Source organism: Bubalus kerabau, chromosome 12 (genome assembly GCF_029407905.1).
Source record: "Bubalus kerabau isolate K-KA32 ecotype Philippines breed swamp buffalo chromosome 12, PCC_UOA_SB_1v2, whole genome shotgun sequence".
In the NCBI taxonomy this organism is placed as follows: Eukaryota; Metazoa; Chordata; class Mammalia; order Artiodactyla; family Bovidae; genus Bubalus; species Bubalus kerabau.
In genome coordinates, this window is record NC_073635.1 from 34,458,373 (window position 1) to 34,480,929 (window position 22,557).

Sequence of the window (22,557 nt, forward strand, 5' to 3'; positions counted from 1 at the left end):
TCCTGAATATTCATTGGAAGGACTGATGCTGAAGCTGAAACTCCAATACTTTGGCCACCTGATGCGAAGAGCTGACTCATTTGTAAAGACCCTGATGCTGGGAAAGATTGAAGGCGGAGGAGAAGGGGACGAGATGAGATGAGACGGTTGGATGGCATCATCGACTCAATGGACATGAGTTTGAGTAAACTCCGGGGGTTGGTGATGGACAGGGAAGCCTGGAGTGCTGCAGTCCACGGGGTCGCAAAGAGTCGGACACGACTGAGCGACTGAACTGAACTGAGATTCTCGTGAAAGAACTGCAGCGCAGACAAAAGCGGAAGTATCGAGAATTGGTGCTGTCCCCTGATAGGGTAAAGGGGCTCCAGGGACTCCCCGTCTCTCCCTCACCCACCGAATGCTCTGCACGGCCGGTCCCCACGACCTGGTCCACGGGGTAGAAGTGCAGGCCAGTCGCCATGGAGAGGACCACGCTTTCCCGGGGATCGGAGAGCCTGCACAGGCAGGGGGCGCCGTGCGTCCCGCCGAGGGCCCGGGCCAGTCCGCTGCCGCTCTGCGCGCCGCGCCGCGCCCTTTCGGCGCTCCGGGGTTTGCGGAAGTGTTTCCAGGAGACGGCGGGTGGGCGGCGCATGCGCGGCGGGTGCGGCGGGCCGCCGGGGGTGCGCGCCGGCTCGGGGGTCCTCCGGTTCACCGTGCGGCGGCGGCGGCAGGTGGACACCTCGTCGGGATGGAACACATCCGTACGACCAAGGTGGGTGCACGGCGGCTGGGCGCGGCTGAGCGGCGTAGGGCCCAGCGGGCCGGGCGGCCTGGGCGGGTTTTCCGTCAGGCGTTGGGCGCCGGGGGCCTGCCGTCAGTCCCGAGGGGCCAGCGGCCTCCCCTCGATCACCTGCTCCACCTCACTTTCCCGGGGCTGGCGGTTTCCGGCGCCGCTTCACCCTCGAGGGTCTCTAGAGTCCAGTCAGGTGCACAGACGAGGTCCGGAGAAGGGGAGTGTGACCCCACGTCTTAACGTGTCTGAGGGAAAAGCTCTGCAGCTGAGCTCACGAAACCCCTCGCTTCAGTGTTGTGTGTGAAGGGCACTCACTAGGGTTGTGATCCTGGGACAGCTGAGAAAACGGAAGGGAGTGACATCAGAATATCGGCGGCTTGCTTGACCGTCGGCAATGAAGTTCATCTTCAATTTAGGGCGGGGGAGGGGAAAACAAATCGAGATCAGAAGCATTGAATGGCCCACCCGGAGCCTTTAACAAAATCAGGACAAGGACCTCCTGTGAGCCTTGACTCTCCCTCCGGGTTTGAAGCCATCAGTCACTTGTGGCCCATCCTCAAGTTACAGCTCCTGTAGGGAAAAGAGCAGACATCCGTCTTCTTCATCTATCCCAGGGAGAATCTGAGATGGATATCATTAAAATGTTTCTCAAACCTTCCTAAGGCGGATTTATATTAAAGCTTTTTAAAAAAAAAAAAAAAAAGAAGAAAGAAAAACATGGCACATGCTCTATCTAATAAAATTAAAGATGCTAAAAAGTAATCCCATTGGAAAAAAATTTCTCTTTGTATGTTTAAGAGAGGAAAGGTAAAGTAACTCTGGAATTCAAGTTACTGCCACTTAAAGTTTGAAGATACAAGGGTGCCTAAGTAAAGAGGCAAAGTCGTAGAGGGTGCAGAGGTTGAGAAGAGGACTAGCGTACCCTCAGACCAGGGTCTTGTCCTGGTTTCCAGGTTCCAGGTGTGTGTTAGGTAGTAGCTGTGTGCACCATGACTTCCTTCTGTGCCCAGTTGCACCTCTTCATTGCATCTTTCATCCTGCTGGCCAAAGTGTGGAGCACACAATGAAAAAATAGTAAAGAGTGAACTGAATTGAAGCAATCAGAGCAAACCCTACTCCTCAGGATTGGTTAGAGGGGACAGAATGTTAGAAAGTGTTTAGGATCCCTTGGCTTATTTTAAATCTTTTCACTTGAAATTTATGATGACTATATATCTTTGTTTCTATTTCTATGGTTGTAGCAGCCCTCATGCTCTTAAGCTTCTTGCCCATGACTTTCATAACTACCAGTTGATGGACTTTAATTTTTTAATTTTGTCTTACCTTTTCACAGTGGACCCATACTGGTGGTTTAGTAAGGTCTTTTTATGAATTTTTTAAAAAAACTAAAAGATTTCTGACTAATTTCTTATAAACATTACTTTTCAAGTGTGCTCCTTTATTTCTTTGCGTTATTTTTCTAGCTTTAGACCACTCCTGCTCTCTTAAGTGCCTGTGAGTGAACTGCAGTTAAACAGGTACTTCTAGGTACTGTTACGTGTCGGGCCCACGGCAGTGAGCTGGACAGACCTTCTGAGAGTTGCTTGGTGAACTGGATAGCCTCCTAAATTATAGCTTATTCCTAAAAGATTTTTGTTTGTATTTTTTGTTTCCAACCTTTTGTTTCTATTACACATAGCCTTCACCTGGACAGTTAATTTGCTGCAAAAGTAACTGTAAGTATTGGAAAACTAAAAATGAATTGCTTTCAGTTTATTTAGCTGTTTTGACCTGTGTAGTTTAGTCGCGATCAAGAATTGACTGTCAGTAGTAACTGTATAGCTAGTGATTTGTTCTGTGTTGTTCAGACTGGCTGTATTTGAGAAGTGATAATTACCTGTTATTGAGCAAGGGTATGTCAGAATAGCCAACTCTACAATGTGATTTCACAATATTTACAATTCCCAAATATATTAATTTATACAAAATCATCACTGATCTTTTACCCCTGCCCTTGGGGACGTTATCTCCATTTAGGGATGAGGAGGAAGTCAGCTTCAAGAGTTTAAGCGACCTTCCCAGTTAGCCTGTGAGAGGTAGAGCCAGGATTTACCTCAAAGCTGTCTCACCCACAAACTACACAGTGGCTTTTCCATTGCCTCTCTGCTTTCAGTCTGTTTGTTCAAATGTGTTAATTCAGAAATCTTAATAATTCTAAGAGCTTTTTCTTCCCCAAACTTCTTCTTGACATAAGTAAATAAAGAAATAGTATTGCCTTTGTGCTGTTTTAGTCATTTTAAAAATTATTGCTTACTAACCAGAGATGTATCAGATAAAGTATTTTACCTGACTACTAATTAGATGGCTTTATAGTTCTAAAATTTCGGATCAGATATATTATCCTGTTGTGGTCACATTTGGCTTACTAACTGTATAGTGTCAATAAAGATGTCAAGTCTGAATTTGCATTTCTGAAAGTGCATTTCCAGGCTGTATTTATGAGCAGCTCAGCAGCTGTCTCTTACTTTGAGCTCTAACTTCCCCTAATGAGAGTCTTGCCAGGAAACAAAGGGAGCTGTGCAGAGACGGTCCTTTTTTATGCATCCTCTTTCCCCGCCGCCAGGCCCCAGTGCTTTGGCTGACATCATATGTTTATGCCAAATGATGTTGTGCTGCTTGTCGTGAATGGAACGTTACAAAGTGGAATGAGAGGATTTTCCTTGGTGCTCTGTGTATGAAAGACCACTTCCTAGAGCTGGCTAAAGAATGGAATATCCCTTGAAAATCTGATCCCATTGAGGCTCGAATTGAGTTATTTCAAAAGTGATGCTTTCTTCTTAGCTTGCTACGTGCCCCCATTTTTTTTGTAAATGCATGTGCAAAGGTTATTACTAAAGACAGATAATTTGCTTGAGTAGCATTGATACTTTATAATAACCTTTATTTCCATGTATATGCATTAGTTCTCTTTTCTTTAGAGCACTTTGCTTTAATTGCTGCAGGAAATAAGACAGATGAGCTTTTATATCCAGGTATCACTGTTGACTGACCAGAGTGTCCTTTTTCAGCCGAGCCTCACACAGTTAAGGAGGAGTCAACAGTAGTTGATTCCATTGTTTTAAACATGTTTATATTTTGATGAGAAGTGTGTGGTATAATAAAGTTAGATTTTTATTTAAGAAAAAGTGGTCCTGAGCAGTCGTAGTTTACTTTCCTAACCCTGGATAATAACGTTATTTATTTCTTGACTTGCCAACGTACAAAATACATTGACTCTTGGATATGAAAAATGATTATGTTTATTGATACCACACCCCTCCTCCCTGATTCCTTTTCGTATTTATGTTAAATTTCTTACAGAGTTTTTCTCTACAGGCTGTATTTGTTGCTGTAAGTAATACCAATGTTGTTGGTGGCTTATATATTACCCAATATATGTAAAATTTAACTTTCAACCTTAAGTAATCTCATCTTTTTGAACAAAAGGAGGAAGCAGTTTGAAACTGTACATTTAAGTACTGAGATAAAAAGAAAAAGAATTTATATGACTTTGTAATGAGAAATAACACTTTCTCTTTTTCAGGTTGAGCAAGTGAAGTTACTTGACCGGTTCAGTACCAGCAACAAGTCGTTAACAGGAACTCTGTATCTCACAGCCACGCATCTGCTGTTCATAGATGCTCATCAGAAAGAAACCTGGGTGAGGAGGGCCTGTGCTGCGCTCGTCACTGTACTTATAGTGATGGACTCGCACCATGTTTTCTCTGAACATGTGCAAAAAATGCTCCTGTTGGCTGGCTGTCTTAACTGAGGAAATTTCACAGTCATGTGATTACATTTGCCCTCCTTTTTAAATAAAGCAGTGGTGTCACTGGAGTGAGTGGCAGTCTTTCTCAGTGGTGAATTGTAAGCGAAGGCCAGAAACCGCAAAGTTCCCAGGTGAAGAGTTAGAGCTGCCTCATCCCAGTAGTTTGGGGCAGCGCAGCATTGTGTGAAGGAGCTTGATGCGTCCTGAGGAGCCGAAAGTCGGCTGTTATCACCAGAACTTAGGGATGCGGGGGGACTTGAAGCGAGGCTAGGGGAATGGGGAATAGCATGACTAGATGGCAACAAGTCTAGTTTTTTTATAATTGCCTTTTTTTTTTTTAATTTACTACTGTATTGAAGTATTGTTGATTTACAGTGTTTTGTTTTTTTCTGTCATCCGGCACAGTGACTCAGCTTTATGTTTACATACATATGTATATTCTTTTCCATTGTGATTTGTTACAGGATATTGAATATAGTTGCCCGTGCTGTATAGTGGGACCTTGTTTATCCATCCTATATGTAATAGTTTGCATCTGCTAATTCCAAACTCCCACTCCTTTCCACCCCTACCCCTCTGCCCCCTTGGCAAACACAAGTTTGTTTTCTATGTCTGTGAGCCTTTTTTTGTTTTGTAGATATGTTGATTTTTATCGTATTTTAGATTCCACATGTAAATAGCATATGGTATTTGCCTTTCTGTTTTTGGCTTAGTATGATAGTCTTTAGGTCTATCCGTGTTGCTACAAATGGCATTATTTTGTTCTTTTTTATGGCTGAGGAGTATTCCCTTGCATATATGCATGTCTTTATCCACTCATCTGTCAGTGGGCATTTAGGCTGTTTCCATGTCGAGGCTATGGTGAATACTGCTGTTGTGAACATAAAGTGCGTGTATCTTTTCGAATTGTAGTTTTGTCTGGGTATGTGCCCAGGAGTGTCATTGCTATGTCATGTGTCAACTGTTTAATTGCTTTTCAATGGTCACTCCTCTGCCTTGTAGATGATGGCTTAGAGAAGGTCAAGAGTGGCTATGGAGAGAGCCTGCGGAGGCTCTTTGCAGTAGCTCAGGTGGAACAGTGGGGACATTGCACCTAGGGCCACGACAGTGGAGATGGAGAGGAGGGTGCAGGGTGCAAAGATGTTTCTGAGGTCCTGTTCTCAAGCTGTGATTGTGTGTGGAACGGGTGCAGGGGTGGGGAGGTATCAGACATGTTTCTGGCGTGGGCATTTGGTCGTTTAAAAGCTGTAGTTTGATGATGAGCGAATGTTTTCTTATGCTGTAGATACTGCACCACCATATTGCCTCAGTGGAGAAGCTCGCTCTGACGACTTCTGGGTGCCCCCTGGTGATCCAGTGCAAGAACTTCCGGACCGTGCACTTCATCGTTCCCAGAGAGAGAGACTGCCACGATATTTACAACTCTCTGTTGCAGCTGTCAAAGCAAGGTGCTGTTCTTCAGGACCAAAGCTTACTTCTCAATTGACGTGGATTCTCTAAGCTGCTTTTCAGTATCTCATTATTGTTATTTTGCACTTTAAGTTACTCTTAAGGTCATGTGCACTCTATTCCAAAAAATTTGTCCTATAAATAGTTAGAAACTTCTAAATTATAAGACTGGTTTCCAAAGAAGGTATTGTTGTTGTTCAATCACTCATTCGGGCCTGACTCTTTGTGACTTCATGGACTGTAGTTCGCCAGGTTCCTCTGTCCACGGGATTCTCCAGGCAAGAATAATGGAGCGAGTTGCCATGCCCTCATCCAGAGGATATTCCCGACCTAGGGATCACACCTGGGTCTCCTACATTGGCAGGCAGATTCTTTACCACTGGGCCACCAGGGGAGCCCAAAGAAGGGGTGATAATAAGGAAAGAGCGAAACATTTAAAACCCCTGAAAAACCATAGATTTATGTGGATGTTTTAAAAGTCTGTTGATCACCTGAAGCACAGATTTTTTTTTTTTAAAGTGGGTATCTCACAACCGAGAGAAATGACTTGGAAATTGATTCCTAATTAAGTTAAGGGCAGTCAGCCTCCTCTGATAGCAGTGGGGTTAGTACATTTAATCCATGGGAGTGGAGCCTGAGGGCATGACCTCTGCTTTAGCAGAGGTGGCAGTGAGCGTGTGACATACCCTAAGGAGGAATCACATCACTGCTTATGCCCCTGGGGTCTGCAGGCTTCCTTCCAGGACATGCTGGAATCATGCTCTCTCCTAGAGGTGAAGCACGCCGATTCCTGAATGTTCCTTTGTGTGGAACACCTGGGTGGCAGTGGTCTGGGAGCAGGTCCATGCTCACTCCCCTCTCCCAGCCCTGGAAGCCTATGCCATTGATCCCAGTGTCCCCAGGGCAGCCTGTCTTGCACCAGGAATGGCCCTGTGACTTTGGGGCTTGGCCTTGTTCAGGAGTAGGTGGTCTCTAGAGCTCTCCACAGCCTTTGCTGGTTTGGGTCCACACTGTCCCCTGGTGGGGTGTGTGCAGCCTCCGGTTCTGTATGCCACCTCTAGCTTTCCACTAAGTGCACACTGGGCTTCCAGTTCACATCTCATTTGGGGGATGTCTCCTTGTATCTTTAAAATTTTACTTTTAGAAAAAGGAAATATTGCAGTGTAGTATTTAATGTGTGTGTATTGTTTACTAGCTCTTGTTGATTTTATAAACTGAATCTCAGATCAATATGTGTGCCTTTAGGTATAATCATCCATTTCAAAGAACTGAGGTGTTAAGTTGTATGTTCAGATGTTAGCCGTCTCTTTGAAGATTTTTTAAATAGAGAGATAAAACTGAAAAATTACTCTCATTTGTAGCGTCCTAAGTCCTAGAAGTTGCCTCTTAACATTCATGTGTTTTGTATACTGTAGCAAAATATGAAGATCTCTACGCATTCTCTTATAATCCCAAACAAAACGATGCCGAAAGACTGCGGGGGTGGGAGCTCATTGACCTCACCGAGGAGTACAAGAGGATGGGAGTGCCCAATTCCAACTGGCAGCTGTCTGACGCCAATCGAGAGTACAAGGTACCCATCTCCCTCTCCAGAGGTACTCAGAATGCAAGGTACTGGAGTCGGAGACCGTCACAGCAGTAACTTTTATTGTTCTTGCGTTTAGTGAGTTTTAGAGGTTTTTAAAGGTGATTTTTAACCTGGTTCTAGAACTGTGAGTAGAATCGTTGTGTTTTGTTTGATTTTTACAGATTTGTGAAACTTATCCCAGAGAACTGTATGTGCCCCGAATAGCAAGCAAACCAATAATTGTTGGTAGTTCCAAGTTCCGGAGCAAGGGGAGGTTTCCTGTTCTCTCCTACTACCACCAGAGTAAGGAGGTAAGGAGCTGCTCTGAGCTTGCTAGTGGGGTGCGAGTCCTCTGCAGGTCTAGGTGTCCAAAAGGACGCCCATCTCTACACTGAGAGGCCACCAGCCGTGCTGCTGACAGAGAAGTGCTGACCTGGCCTTGATCACGTTTCTGAAATTTTGAAACAAAATTATCCTGAAATACGGAAACTTTCATACTTGTCGTCTTCCTCCTCTCCCCTTTATTAGAAGTTTAGTTGGGTTTTAGAAGGGAGCACGAGGTAAAAAGTAAAACTTTAAACAGAAGTTCCTCATCAGCTTTTCACAGAAAAGTCATAGGGCTTTTATCACTCTCATTATAGCCTTTGTTTGACACACCCATGTTTGTGTACATTTTTTAAATGGGAAAACAGGGCTGAAAATATATATTCAGTGCCCAGGTTAACAAATACAGAAAATAGGTCTGTATCCTCAGGCAATCCTTGTTTTCTTCTACTATTTTCTTATATATCCATGGTTTTATTTTGTGTGTGAGTTTAAACTGTGTGAATGTGAATTTACGTGTACTTTTTTCCTTCATGATACTATAATTGTAATGTTTGGGTAGGGTCAAGTTGGAGTTAATAAGAATGAGGTTGGAGAAAAAGTATATGGGTCTAAATCTTAGAAATCTTTTTTAAGACTTTAAACAACAGTAAATAATCCAACACACATGGCTTATTATAGATATTTTTGCCCTCTTAGATTGACTGTATTTTAACCAAATTTGAATTGAAACTTATTTTTCTTGTAAGTCTCTTTATATATAAACATCAGTGATTTCTAATTAGATATCAGAATGACTTTGGAAAGTAAAAGTTCAAATGTTGCTATTTTTAAACATTCTGTTCTACATTTATTAACTAAATCAGTTACTTGAACTTAAAAGAATCTTGTAACCCAGAGCACAGAATGCAGGTATCTGGTTAGGTTACCTGATAGGGAATCAAACAGTTGTTACTTCTTAGGACCAGAGAGTTTGTTTTTCTTTTTTTTCCATCAAACTCTTGAGTAAGGAGGTATTCAGGTTTCTTAGTAGAAGAGACTATTGAGAAAACTTAGGTAAATGTCAACATATTGGAAAGTATTGGATACAAATAGGATTTGCAAGTTGCAAGTGAAAGTAATAATCGCTCAGGCATGCCCGACTCTTTGCAACCCAGGCTCCTCTGTCTGTGGACTTCTCCAGGCAAGAACACTGAAGTGGGCTGCCGTTTCTGTCTCAAGGGGATCTTCCCAACCCACGGATCGAACCTAGGTCCCTGCATTGCGGGCAGATTCTTTACCATCTGAGTCATCAGGAAATCTAATCGTCCTGTCAGCTTTTAAAGAGATTGCACATTTGATTTTAATTGTGGGTTCTTTCTTTTAAGCATGTTTTTAGGATGTATTTTAGACTTCTCTGGATAACCTGCTTTCTCTTTCTGTAACTAGGCTGCCATTTGTCGCTGTAGTCAGCCACTGTCTGGGTTCAGTGCCCGGTGCCTCGAAGATGAACACTTACTTCAGGCCATCAGCAAGGCCAACCCAGCCAACCGCTACATGTACGTCATGGACACCAGACCCAGAGTATGTGTCCAGTACAGCCTGGCAGTTCACTGTCTCTGCTGATGCAGTTAGTGGGAGCCAGGCGCTGTGTCCATGTTGAACATGCTGAATCCTAGTTTTAAATGAACTGAGGCTAAGGAAGTCAATCTTTTACAGGATACCAACTTAGGAGACCCAGTTCCTGGTAACCCAGGTTGTGATTTTTTATGTCTTCTGATACATGTACAAGTTTAGGAAAGCTGAATTTTATATTGGGAGCTCTAGGTGGTGTATCAGCATTACGTTATTGTGAAGTATGTTGTGAAAATTAGAAATTCTCACTACTTTTCTTTTCATTGAATTTTTAATTGGCAAAACACTTTGTTAAAATGACATTCCTTAATATGGAATATTCAAGAAAATAAGGAAAATAGATAGTGAGCTAACTTAAGAAACATTGAACTGGAGAACTGAACTAGTGAACTAGTGAACAATAAACAGTTGTTCTGTTAGGTATCTATCATGTCAGGATAAATTTTTATCTTTGGGACAAATGTCCGAATCCCTTTTTCCTTTTGTCAATGCAGTAAAACAAATTCATGTAGGATCCTGAAACTAAAATAATTCAAATCCTCAACAGTAATAGCTAACATTACTTTTAATTTTTATTGTAGCATCGTGTGCAGAGCTGGTGGGCTACACAAAAGGACATTGGCAGAATTATAGTGAGGATTTCTTCAAAAATCTGGAATGATGAGAAAATAAGAGAAAGCGATGAGAAAAAGAGAGTGAGCGATACAAAACACAATTTTAGGCAGCTTTGTTGAAAGGAATCGTAGCTGTTTTAGAAGTAATTCTCATCATTATGCAGTTTTACAAAAGATAATGGAGAAAAAGAAGAAAAGAGTAATTTGTGTAAATTATTAAAAGTTAGAGATTGCTAGTTTGATAATCTTTGTTTAACAAAAAGAGACTTTCTTAGGAGTCAAGAGTGTTGGTGTTATCCCTTGTAAGAAAAATTTTGGTTTACTTCCTAGTATAATTTGAGTGGGTTAATTGCATAGCACTATTTTTAGGTAATATTAGATATAAAGGATGACTGTAATTTAAGTCTTTCTGAACATGAGGTCTGAGGGTGATTTGTTTCTCAGGCCCTAATATCTCTTATATAATTGATGACTACACAAAAAATGTATATCTGTATTTGATTGGTGTGTTTTCCTAGTTAAACCCGAGTAGGACTAATGTGGAAGCATTTTTTAAATACCTAAGTCTTGCCTTAGTTATCATAGCTCCCAAATGACCAGTGAGTCAGTAGACAGTGTAACTGTACTTCTCACCAATCTGAGCCCCTGTCCACTGCAAGAAAAGCAGCTTTCTCTTCCAGTTCTGTTTCATCCAGCTCCTTAAGACTGTTGACAAATGTCATAACATACCACAGGAAATCCCAGTCTGAAAGAATTAAACATGCCAGATATTAACTTCTGAGAGCATTTGATCTAATAACCTAAGACCATGGCCCATAGGCGGTCTTTTCTCCCTAGAAATCAGGTTGTTTGGGGCCCAGTTCTTGGAGCTGTATCAGGCTGTCTCATTGCATACTGTGGGGTGTACTGTGTAATCTGATCCCAAGTGACCTGACCTATGTTTCAGCTGTGCTTCAGGGTCCCTGTGGCTTTCTGAGTGATCAGGTGCTCCAGGCTTATTCTGAAGTGAGTCTGAAAGTTCATTCTCTAACAGCTCTGCTCAACACTGAATCGTGTAGGGTTTAGATGGGATATAATTCTTTTATAAATTTTGAAATACTACAAACATATGGAAGACTGGCTAAATACACATGTGAATCAGTTTCATGAATTATGCGTGGGGAATTTCTTATCTGATCCTTATGTAGCAAGCATGTTGTTACTTTATAGGATCCTCTGTATTTTGAATAATATAGATGATACTTTTCAATTATTAAAAAATGGTAGCACATTCAGTTTGATGACTTCCTTTAAACTCTGCTGGCTAAAAGGTGGTTTATTTAGTGTTTTCATGATATTTGGTAAATTAAGTTAAAAGAGAAAGGCAATTTGTCTCTAAATTTCTAAAATTTAAAATTTTAGCTGAATGCAATGGCCAACAGAGCAGCTGGAAAAGGTTATGAAAACGAAGACAACTATTCTAATATTAGATTTCAGTTTGTTGGAATTGAAAATATCCATGTCATGCGGTCCAGCCTTCAGAAATTATTGGAAGGTACGATTATTGCATGCCTTCTAGGCAGCTTTATTCAACAGAAACATAACGCTTGTCACAGTATAAAATTTAAAGTTACATGCTTAAAAATTTTCTAGTAGTTACATTCAGACGTGTAAAAAGAACAATTGAAATAAATTTTAATAACAATATATTAAAAACATTATACTAACATGTAATCAGTATAAAAAATTAGTAATAATATGTTTTGGTTTTTTCAAACTCTTTAAGACCTAGAAATTGGCTAGGGTGTCTTTTATACTTGCAACACATCTTAGTTTGGAATACTCACATTTCAAGTGTTTAATAGTGATATTTCAGTAGTGGCTACTATATTTATTGGGCAGTATAATTCTAATGGTTTTACAAAAAATTGCTATTGTTTAGATATTTTCATCAGTCAGTACCATGAGGATTTAATATATAACAGTATTCTGTTTAAATATTAAGCTATCTTTCCAGTCCTGATATGGAATTTAAAAAACTAAAATATCAGACTATTTTTAATTAAACACTTGTGTTGCAGATTTTTTAAAAGGGACATTGGAACATTTTTTTTCTTTTCAAAGCACAAGGAATGACAGAAAAATGTACTCAAAAGTCCATTAATGAGCTTTTAATAGCATGTCTCCATGTGTAAAGAGTCTAGCCTGTTTGTTTTGTCTTCTTCTCCAGCTGGCTCCCTGGAGGGGCTCTTGAATAGAAGTGGGGACTCAGGCTCCTTCCTAACTGGACTGTCTCTCCCCTTGCATCCCTAACTGGACTGTCTCTCCCCTTGCAGTCAACGGTACCAAAGGGCTTTCCGTCAACGATTTCTACTCTGGTCTGGAGAGCTCAGGATGGCTTCGTCACATCAAAGCTGTGATGGACGCTGCAATCTTCTTAGCCAAAGTAATGCTTCATCACTCACATTCAATCATGGTCTTTCCGTGGTTGGGAAGGAACGGGTTCATTCTGTGGGATGCTCGTATCCATCACAGTCAGATCGCTGTTACTACATTCTATCTCTGTAGTGAGATTTACTTTAATTGGAGCTTTAAAAATATCATATAGCAGTTAATGTAGGCACTTCAAAAGAAAATCCGCAGCACTTTGAAATGACATGCTGTCTGTGGTGTTTGTTTGTTTTGTGTTTGGTCTTGTGTTTTGGAGAATGCGCTCTGACAGCATTGTCACTGCAGCCCTAGCGCTTCTTCGTAATGCATACCTGCTAATCTGGTTTTTGAGTAAGTAGAACTTACTGACTTACGTAAAATGTGTCCTGGTAGAATGGAAGTGTGTGGTCTGTCTTTTCAGGCAATCGCGGCTGAGAGTGCGAGCGTGCTGGTGCACTGCTCTGACGGCTGGGACAGGACCTCACAGGTCTGCTCCCTGGGCTCTCTCCTGCTGGATCCCTACTACAGGACGATCAGAGGGTTCATGGTAAGGGCTTGCTTGGCCAGGCCAGCGGAGACAAGCAGGAGTCATTTTGATCTTTACGTCTAAAGAGCAGGGTATACCTGGGCTCCAGCTGGTGGAGGACCAGCTGGTAATGTCCTGTAACGCACAGGACAACCCTTCAACAGAGGGGTACCTGGCCCAATGTCTGCGGTGCTGAGGCTGAGAAACCCTGGGCTAGATAAATTTCCACTTGTGCCATCTCTTTGACAAAAAGTTTTAAACTTTTTTTTCCCCTGCAAAGTATTGCAATAGAACTATTCAGCATTTCTCCCTGGTTTTTAATCTAACAATGTAACTAACGTAGTAAGACAAGACATAGATAAGAGTCCTTATAAATTATATTCCAGAGGAAACTTTGTATTTAACACACCTTCATTTCTCAGTGGTAGGTATACATTAAGTGTTAAGTGTTAGTTGCTCAGCCTTGTCTGACTGCAACCTCATGAACTGTAGCCCTCCAGGCTTCTCTGTCCACGGGATTCTCCAGGCAAGAATACTGGAGTGAGTTGCCATTCCCTTCTCCAGGGGATCTTCCCGACCCAGGGATCGAACTCATGTCTCCTGCATTGCAGGCAGATTCTTTACCTTCTAAGCCACTAGGGAAGCCCAGGTACACATTAGGAAGCTTGTTTTAAATCTGAAGAGACAGTTTCTAGTTGGACAGATTTTGTTTTGTGGCCCTAAAGTCCTGGCTCCTGAGTTTTGTTTGCCTTTTTAACATATGATCAGATTAACTCGTGTTTCAAACTTTGCATCTTAACTCAGGGCAGGTATACAAATGAAGAGCTGGTGAACAGTTTTCCTTGGTTTAGAATCACTCCACACAGTGCCAGCTTAGCAGGGGAAGGTTGGACACCCTCAGACCCCTTTCAGAATCATTGTATTTGTGGTGCCAACATACTGAATCGGGGACAGGCCAAGTGGAAGTGCTGCTGATAAAGTGCAGTTCCACCTGCCTCCAGTGTGTGAGACAAGATGTTTCCTTGGCCGTGTTTCACTTTCATTGTCTTGATGTCCAGATGAACTCAAGCAGTGACCAGCGACTGTGTGAGAACCTCCCAGTGAGGACCAGTGAGAACTAAAGTGTGGCTCCTGCAGGGGCCTGCAGGCTGTGCGAGGGGTGGGCCGGGTGCAGGAGAGCAGAGTGGGTTGCAGGCCTGAGGAAGAAAAGTGTGGCATCTGGACTTCACCCTCCCTGGGTGGTGAGAGCTGTTAAATGCAGGAAGAGTAACGTGTTCAGAACTGTTTTTTAAAAAATGGTTTGATGTCTTGAATGCAGAGGGGTGGGGATGGAGGCTAGACTTGTTGGAAGCTGTTAGGATGGCTTAGGGAGAAAAGAGGGCAGAGCTAAGGCAGTCCCACACAGACGGATGGAAGTGGGGGGGGGTGCCAGGTCCACCTCCGGGGAGGTCCAGACAGCAGAGTAAGAGCTGTTCCGGGACTGGAGGTGGTGCCAGAGAAGAGTCCTCCTCTAGGATGGTGTGCAGCCTCAGGGCTCAGTTGCAGGATGGATTGTGCCATTCTGCTCTTCACTTGGACAGCAGGGGAGTGAGTTTAGTGAGAAGGGTACTGAGTTAAGTTTCAGAGGTGGGTGTGTCAAAGGGCAGCAGGGAGCCCACGGTAAAGTCCAGGGCTGCAGGCGGAAGAACAGGTGCTGGGAGTTGCGGGTGTGAGTGTAGGGAAGCTGGGATCTGAGCCCGGGCACTGTGACGTCAGGGTCTGCACCTTACCCTCGAGTGCTGTAGCCTCTTGGAGAGATTCAGGACGAAGTCAGAGGAGCTGAAAGTGACAACTTTGACATCGAAAAGGATGTACTTGGTGATTATATAATGAAATTAGAAAGTGTGTTAAAAACTACAAAGATAATATTGTTGAGATTAGACTGAAAATAATTGGAAGCCTATTATTTTAGTAGAGTTGTAATAGAGAAAACATACAGAGTTCATTCAAGAGGTTAGATATCAACATTTGAATTTGAATATAAAGTTTTCGTTGGTTTCTTTACCATTATTTTTTCTTTTTTTAAAGTATCAATATTATGGAAATGATGTACAGTAAGCCAAAAGATTTAAACCATCCACCCCTGTCTACCACCCAGTAACCACTGGTAACCTCCTGGTTTGCATTTTCCTAACCTTTTTCTGTATGTATATCATCATCACTCATACAAAATGCAATAGTGTTTTATAATATGCTTTCCACTTAAAATATAGTATTTAAACGCAACTGAAAAAAAATAAACTTAAGTCACAAGACCACTATACTTCCTTTTATAAATGATTTTCATTTTCTGTTAGGCCAACCTGTAACTCAGGTTCTTGCTGGGTTTTGCCTATAATTTAAACAGTTTTATTTGCCACCATAAGTTTAAAAAATAATGCATTTTTAAGATAACAGGATTAAATCCATTCTAAACAAAAAAGGAATTGAAGGGTGTTGTAAAATGGATTTTACTTTTTCTCATTAAGGTTTTAATAGAAAAAGATTGGATCTCCTTTGGACATAAGTTTTCAGAGAGGTAAGTCACAATGTACGTTCAGTTATTTTGTAAAATTAATAGAACTAGTTTAGATGACCAGAATGTTCTGGTTCTTCATGATGGGAAATGAGAGTGGTGTGGGTTTTTGTATGAAAACTGATTTAATTTTTTTTCTGTCATTTTTTTTTTCAAGTCTCATACTTTAATTAATTCTTATGGCAGTTTAATTACCTTCCTTTTTGTCTGGATTGTAGTGGTTAGAATGTAATAGATCCTTTAAAACTGGTTGAAAAACTCATAAATTCTTTCAATAGAAACATGACAGATTTCGTTTTTTTTTTTTAATGTCAATATAACAATGTTTTAGGACTTTTTTTTCTGGATGGGGGGATATGTATTTAAATTTAACAGTACCCAAACAATTGACCTCTTCCAGTGGCATTTTCAAAAGCTTGTACTTTCTCGGGGGTTAGGTGTGGCCATTTGGATGGTGACCCAAAGGAAGTCTCGCCGGTGTTTACTCAGTTCTTGGAGTGTGTGTGGCATTTGACCGAACAGTTTCCACAAGCCTTCGAGTTCAATGAAGCGTTTCTTCTTCAGATCCATGAACATATCCATTCATGCCAGTTTGGAAACTTTATTGGGAATTGTCAGAAGGAAAGAGAAGAACTCAAGTAAGACAGTTGATTGAAATGGGCTTTTTTTTTTTCCTATTTAGCTGAAGTCTAACTTGTAGTTGAACTTAATCTTGACAATATGATATAGAACTGGGTCTTAACATGAATATTTTGCTGTCTGTATTTCTGCAGCTGAGTAAGCTCTGAGCACCCCTCATGTTCTCAGCTAATAGTTAAAAATTTGTTTTGAAGTGTGGTGTCTGTGCAGACAAGTATGTATAACCTAAGTGTGAAAAATTCAGAGGTGAATTTGTGAATTTGTTAAACTGTGACAAAAAGAAAAAGGGGAAACTAAGTCTATGTGGGAAATGATTACCTGCTTTACAGGAGAGTATCAGCATCTCTGGGAAAGGTCTTCATGTTTTTCTCATCACATCAGGTTAAAGGAGAAGACGTATTCCCTGTGGCCATTTCTTCTGGACGACCAGAAGAAGTACCTCAATCCTCTCTACAGTTCCCAGTCTCAGAAATCGGCAGTTCTGGAGCCAAATACAGTGTCTTTCAATTTTAAGTAAGGTGGCATTATTGAAATACTTAATTATACTCAATTTTTCTCAGACACAATTTGTTGAAAAAATTTTTTCTATTTTTTTGTCTGTTTTTGTCATAAAGGTTTTGGAGAAACATGTACCACCAGTTTGATCGAACATTGCATCCTAGGCAGTCTGTATTTAATATAATTATGAACATGAATGAGCAGAATAAGCAGTTAGAGAAAGATATCAAGGACTTAGAATCTGTAAGTATTCTGAAGCATCTTGTGTGATATATTTGGAATATTAAGTTAGTTTATTTCCTTATTTGTGCTCTCAGTCTAAATCAGTATATATAGAAATCTCGCCAGTACCTATGGTTGCTTCAAAATCAGATCTTCTCTGCCTTGAAAAGAGGTTAGTTCAAATCGCATTTTCTGAATTTTAAAATATATTGAAATATTTGAAGTATGTAGAAAAAAGAGATATAATGAATATTAGGATATTCACCACCTAGCTTTGTGAGATTTTAGCATTTGTCGTATTTGATTCAGGTCTTTCCTGTTTCTCTGTGAAGAAAGGAGCATTACTGATCTGTTTGTAGAGCCTGCGAGCCCCTGCTGTGTCCTCCCACCCGCTCTCACTGCACTGAGCCTGGTGTTGGTCCCTCCTGCCCATGTCTTTATGCTTTCTCTATATATGCTTGTATCCACAAACAATTTATCGCAAACTTTTGTTTGGCTTAATATATTATTTTTATTATGTATTGAAAAAACACAGAAGAAAACAGTTTTCTATAAAGGGCAGCAGACTACACGAATGCCCAGTCCCTTCACTCCACTTCAGGAACCGCATATTTTAAACTATACAAAGGCTGTCACACTCATGCTTCACCTGGCTCTGCATTGTTCTTAAACTTGTCCATGTTGGTACATGTAGCTTTAGTTCATCTGTTTTCTCAGTAACGACTACCTGCTATTCTCTTTTATGACTATGGCACAGTCTGTCAGTTCAGCTACACTAGACATTTCGGTTATTTGCAGTTTTGGATTTCTATCACAACAGGTGAAGTTGGATGACTTTTCATGTTTTTGTTGGCCATTTGGTTTTTCCCTTTCTGCATGCGAATGGCCTGTTCAAACCTGTACTCATTGTTCTGTTGGTGTATTTGCCTTTTTCTTACCAGTTTCTAAGAAGTCTTTATATACTAGATACTAATTTTTATTTAGTTAAATATATCACTAATGGCTTTGTCCAGTCTTTGTTTTTTCCATTTTCTTGATGGTGTGTTTTATATAGATACTGTAAATTTTAATATAGTCAAATTCATCAGTCTTTGTTTTACACCTTTTTTAATATCTTTTTTAAGAAATCCTTCCCCACCCTAAAACATTTCTTTACCATTATATGTAGCCAAAAAGGATCAGTAAGTACATGTTTTAAAAAAGCCTAACCAGTTGCTATATCTCAGTGAGACTGTCCTGTCTGCCTTTCAGGCAGGGCTGTTGCTGGTCGGCTCTCAGGTAAGGAGGCCATGACCGCGCGAGTGACCTGTCGGAGAGGCCCCAGTTTTAGGTGGCACAGGAAGGTTATCTGGAGATCAGTCCGAGGATCTGGGGAGTGTGAACTCTGCCAACGAATTCTTTTGAAATCTGTTAAATAAAAAACTGTCGTGTGCTAGCACCTGTTGTGCTCGCGTAACAGACCAGTGCAGGCTCACCACAAACAAAGCTCATCCGGCCAGCAGATCTTCAGCTAAACGAGTGTGTGTTTGTCACATTGTACAGCTGGGATTTCAGGGTGACCGTCTCATACATATTTCTTACATTATAAAATGCTTTCTTTTTATCCTTTCTAGGAAGTGTATGTGCTTTTCAAATATGAAGGTCTAGTGACCCTCTTCTCTCAAATATACTTTCCATTGCAAAAACTGTGAACAGTTTGGATTCTCAGTCTTGTCTCACCTACGCTAGATTTGAGTTTTTTGAGATTTAATTTTGCATTGTATATAAACAGAGCATTTGCAAAAGCAGGATCTTTTTCTAGCTTTTATCTAGTATGTATTGAACATGTGGGGTGTGCAGCTGATAATTTCTTTCAAATTTGACTTTGTTCTAGCAAATTAAGCAACGTAAAAATAAGCAAACAGATGGAATTCTCAGCAAGGAATTGTTAAATTCAGTCCGTCCTGAGTCACCTGCCCTCAAAGCCACCCTGAGTCTCAAGGAGCAGGCTCTGCTGCCTGTGAACGATGTTCTTCGAACTATAGAGGGCAGCAGCCCTGCAGATAACCGCTACAGCGAGTACGCAGATGAGTTTTCCAAAGCCGAGCCTGCGGTGGTCAGCCTGGAGTATGGCGTGGCCAGGATGACCTGCTAGGCTTGAAGAGGGCTTTTTGGAGAGGGCTTTTTGGCTGCCTGCGGTGCGATTATTGTGAGGGTGGTCTGTGTGCGTGACATGAGGAATTTGCCTGATAATGATCTTAGAGTTTAATAGGTTAATCGTTGAAGTCAGGGTGACAGCTACTCTTGTGAGAGAAGTCAGTTTAATTGCATTTCTAGCAAAGAATGAATGACTTTCATTTCTGTAAGAAGCAGGTGATACATTGGCCAATGTACTCCAGACGCAGTTTGTACAGTATACTAGTAAAGTGACCTGTCTATATGATTTACATGTTAATTGCAGCCAAACATGAATAGCTGTCCATAAGTATAATTTGATTGCTAGAAGACTCAACTGACAAAGCCATCCCTCACTTAATAATTGACATGGCATGTACTTTCAATTATGTAACTATGAATGTTTGCAAATGTTGCCTATTAGTGGTGTTTATTGTTGAAGTGCCATGAAAAATATTTCTAAGAAAGCCTTAAAACCTCAGTTTACTCATTAATCATTACATCACTCTTAGGTTTTATAGCCGAGAGCAGTGGTTGGTTCTGTTTTGCTTCATCAGCCTGGTTGTGCTTGTGAAGGGTTGCTCTCATACCCGCAAGAGCTGCAGGCCCTACGGAGACAAGGTCGAGGGACACTGCCAACCTCAGGTGTGACTGGTCCCACTTCCGGAGTCAAAACAACTAAACTGGCAGTTTAATTCTGGTTACTATTTGTTTAGTGCTACATTTCATGACCTATTATTCACAGCTTCGATTGTTGGTTTCTTGTGCTTACATTTGACCGTCTTTTCTGAACAGATTACTGCATCCTATTGATTCTTATTTTGTGGTTGGCCTTATTCCTTGGATAACTGTTTGAGTTTACAAAGCTGAAGCTCTAAATTGTTATTAGAAACAATGAATAGGACATATATGTATATTTGCAAACTGTTTTATCTCTCAACAAATTGTTCTTCCTAGAATAAGTTTTCAATTTACTCAAGAATCTTTGGGTTTAAAAAAGGGAGTACAGATAGTTCAAATTTTGCTTGGTTGTATGAGTTTTTCTCTGTGACACATTTTTTTCTTCTCTGTTTTCATAGAAGAGAAAAAAGGAAAATTAACACAAAGGTAATGTTTAACAAAAAAACTCAATGCTAGGAAGAGTGGCATTTTGCCATGTTACGGTAACTGTTTATTCTCTGTACTAGTACATATCATTAAAGTAGAAGAAAAAGAAAAAATAAAAGAAAATTACTTTCAATTGACAGTATCACCCAGCTGGCTTTAAAATGGAAAATTCGACGTGGGTGACACAAACTGTGATTCAGGGGTACTAGGAAATCTGCATAGGATCCCTTCTGCTGTTTTTTATTACACCTACATCTGCTATATTGATTTAAACATAAATATCTTTTTCAAATGGTAAAACAGGCTTTATTGTATGAGCTTATCTAATCCTATCTTTTCAGTGCTTTTCTGTAACGCATTATGTAATAAGAAAAATACTTGTTTTTAAACAGTAATAGAAACACACTGTAACGTATAGTTTTGATTTAGCCAAGGCTGTTTCCATATTTGAGCCCTGGGATGAGAAACTTAATCTCTGTGACCACAGAAGGGAAGCTGTTGTGCCTTGTTACCTGGTTCCAGTTGCTGACTGTGGTTTTAGGATCTTCCACAGCACCCTTTCTATCTTCAGCTCTTTGGTTTATTGTTTTCTTCTTCAACTTGAGGCATATACATATGTGTTCATGTGCTCATGTGTGGACTGAGAAATCCATTAACATCCTAAGTGACCTACAGGGTGTGTGTTGGTGAAAAGTAGATTGTGTATATGTCTTATAAGATTGGATTTGTGTTCAGTGTGTTTGGGAGTGTATAGCATGTACATTATTACATATGTTATTTAAAGGTAATTAAATGCTCATGTTTTACATTGAATTTTTTTTTTTTTTTTAAACAAATGGGATCAAGTTGTGGTGGGTTTTTTCCCTCACTTAGGTAAAGTGACCTGCATATAACACATTCATCATAGTGCAAGGTTTGAGCATTTCACTTTTCAAAAGTGAATGTTGATAAATAATAACATATATAGAAATCATTTCCAAAATACTTAAAATAAGCATAGAGGGCTGAAAGGGTCAGCAGATACAGTTGATAATGTCACTGCATTTTCCGTTCGATCCTGTCACTTCTGATGTCACATCAATATTTTACTGCACCCTTCTCAACGTCGATGGAAGGTGGTGTCCAGTGGGTGTGTCCCTTCGAGGGGCAGGGTCTTCCCTAGAGGCCAATCTGCATGTAATCAGGAAGAAGAAGGTGCCTGACAGAAGAGTGTGACTTTATATGATGGTGTTTTGAGCAGGTTGGTTAGGCTAGAAGTAGCTTGGGGAATCTTCACTAAAGATGGGTGGAAGGCCTTTTTTATTTTTCCAGTTTGTTTGGCGGGGTAACGGGGCAGGGGGTAGTTAACCTCAATTTTTTTTTTTAAAGACCATTACTTTTTTGGGCAGTTTTAGGTTCACAGCAGAACTGGAGGGGAAGTCCAGAGTTCTTCTGTATTCCCTGTGCCCCACATGTGCACAGCTTCCTGCATCGTCAGCATCCCCGCCAGATGGCACATTTGTTAGGACTGATGAGACACACATCATAATGACCCCAAGTCTACAGTTTACCTTAGGGTTCATCTCAGTGTCATATCTTTTGGATTTGGACAAATGTGTGTATTGACCTTTATAGTGTCACACAGAGCAGTCTCACTGCCCTAAAAATCCTCTGTGCTCCGCCCATTCATCCCCGCCTCCCCCAACACTCAGCAACCACCCATCTTTTTACTCTCTCTATAGTGTCGCCGTTTCCAGAATGTCATACAGCAGGAGTCATACAGTGCGTAACCTTCCAGGTTGGTTACAGAGTTGCTCACTTAGTCATGTGCATATAAGGTTTTGTGTTTTTTTCCCCCATGGCTTGGTAGCTCATTTCTTTTTAGCACTGAGTAATATTCCATCATCTAGATGGGCCACAGGTTATTTATCCATTCACCTACTGTAGAACATTTGGGTTGCTTTCCAAATTTCGGCAGTTAGGAATAAAGCTGCTGTGAACATCTGCATCTGTATTCAGGTTTCTGTGCAGGTGAGAACTGAGGAGCATGGCCGCTGGCTTATAAGGGAGGAGCGCGCCCAGTGTTGTAAGAACCTGCTGGTCAGTCTTCCAGAGAGGCTGTACTGCATCTGCATTCCCACCTGCACGGATTTCTGCATTCTGCATGTGGGAATCCGCATTCCCACCGGCAGCGCTTGAGGCTTCCCGCCGCTTCACACCCTGCCCAGTAAGTGGCATCAGTGATCGGGACACTGGCCTTCTTGTAGGTGTGTGGCCAGTGGTGTTTGCTTTTCTCCCCCTTGTGCTTTGGAATACTGGGTGTTTTCCAGCTGGCATCCCAA

The 22,557-nt window shown here is 41.1% G+C and overlaps 1 protein-coding gene across 4 annotated transcripts; it reads left to right on the top strand.

Annotated features, from left to right (window-relative positions):
- The first annotated feature begins 611 nt into the window (after positions 1-611).
- MTMR6 (myotubularin related protein 6) lies at positions 612-21,049 on the top strand. 4 transcript variants are annotated; one of them, XM_055542531.1, is made up of 15 exons: positions 612-751; positions 4,335-4,451; positions 5,845-6,007; positions 7,424-7,581; positions 7,758-7,886; positions 9,328-9,462; positions 10,095-10,208; positions 11,529-11,661; positions 12,443-12,552; positions 12,958-13,083; positions 15,570-15,619; positions 16,054-16,254; positions 16,637-16,768; positions 16,870-16,996; positions 18,849-21,049. In XM_055542531.1, the coding sequence occupies exons 1-15, from the start codon at positions 728-730 to the stop codon at positions 19,107-19,109; spliced, it is 1,980 nt and encodes a 659-aa protein (XP_055398506.1). In that variant the 5' UTR covers positions 612-727; the 3' UTR covers positions 19,110-21,049. The 4 variants fall into 4 exon arrangements, with proteins under 4 accessions (XP_055398506.1, XP_055398503.1, XP_055398504.1 ...); XM_055542528.1 differs by lacking the exon at positions 10,095-10,208; XM_055542529.1 differs by lacking the exons at positions 10,095-10,208; positions 18,849-21,049 and adding an exon at positions 18,227-18,787.
- Positions 21,050-22,557: the final 1,508 nt, after the last annotated feature.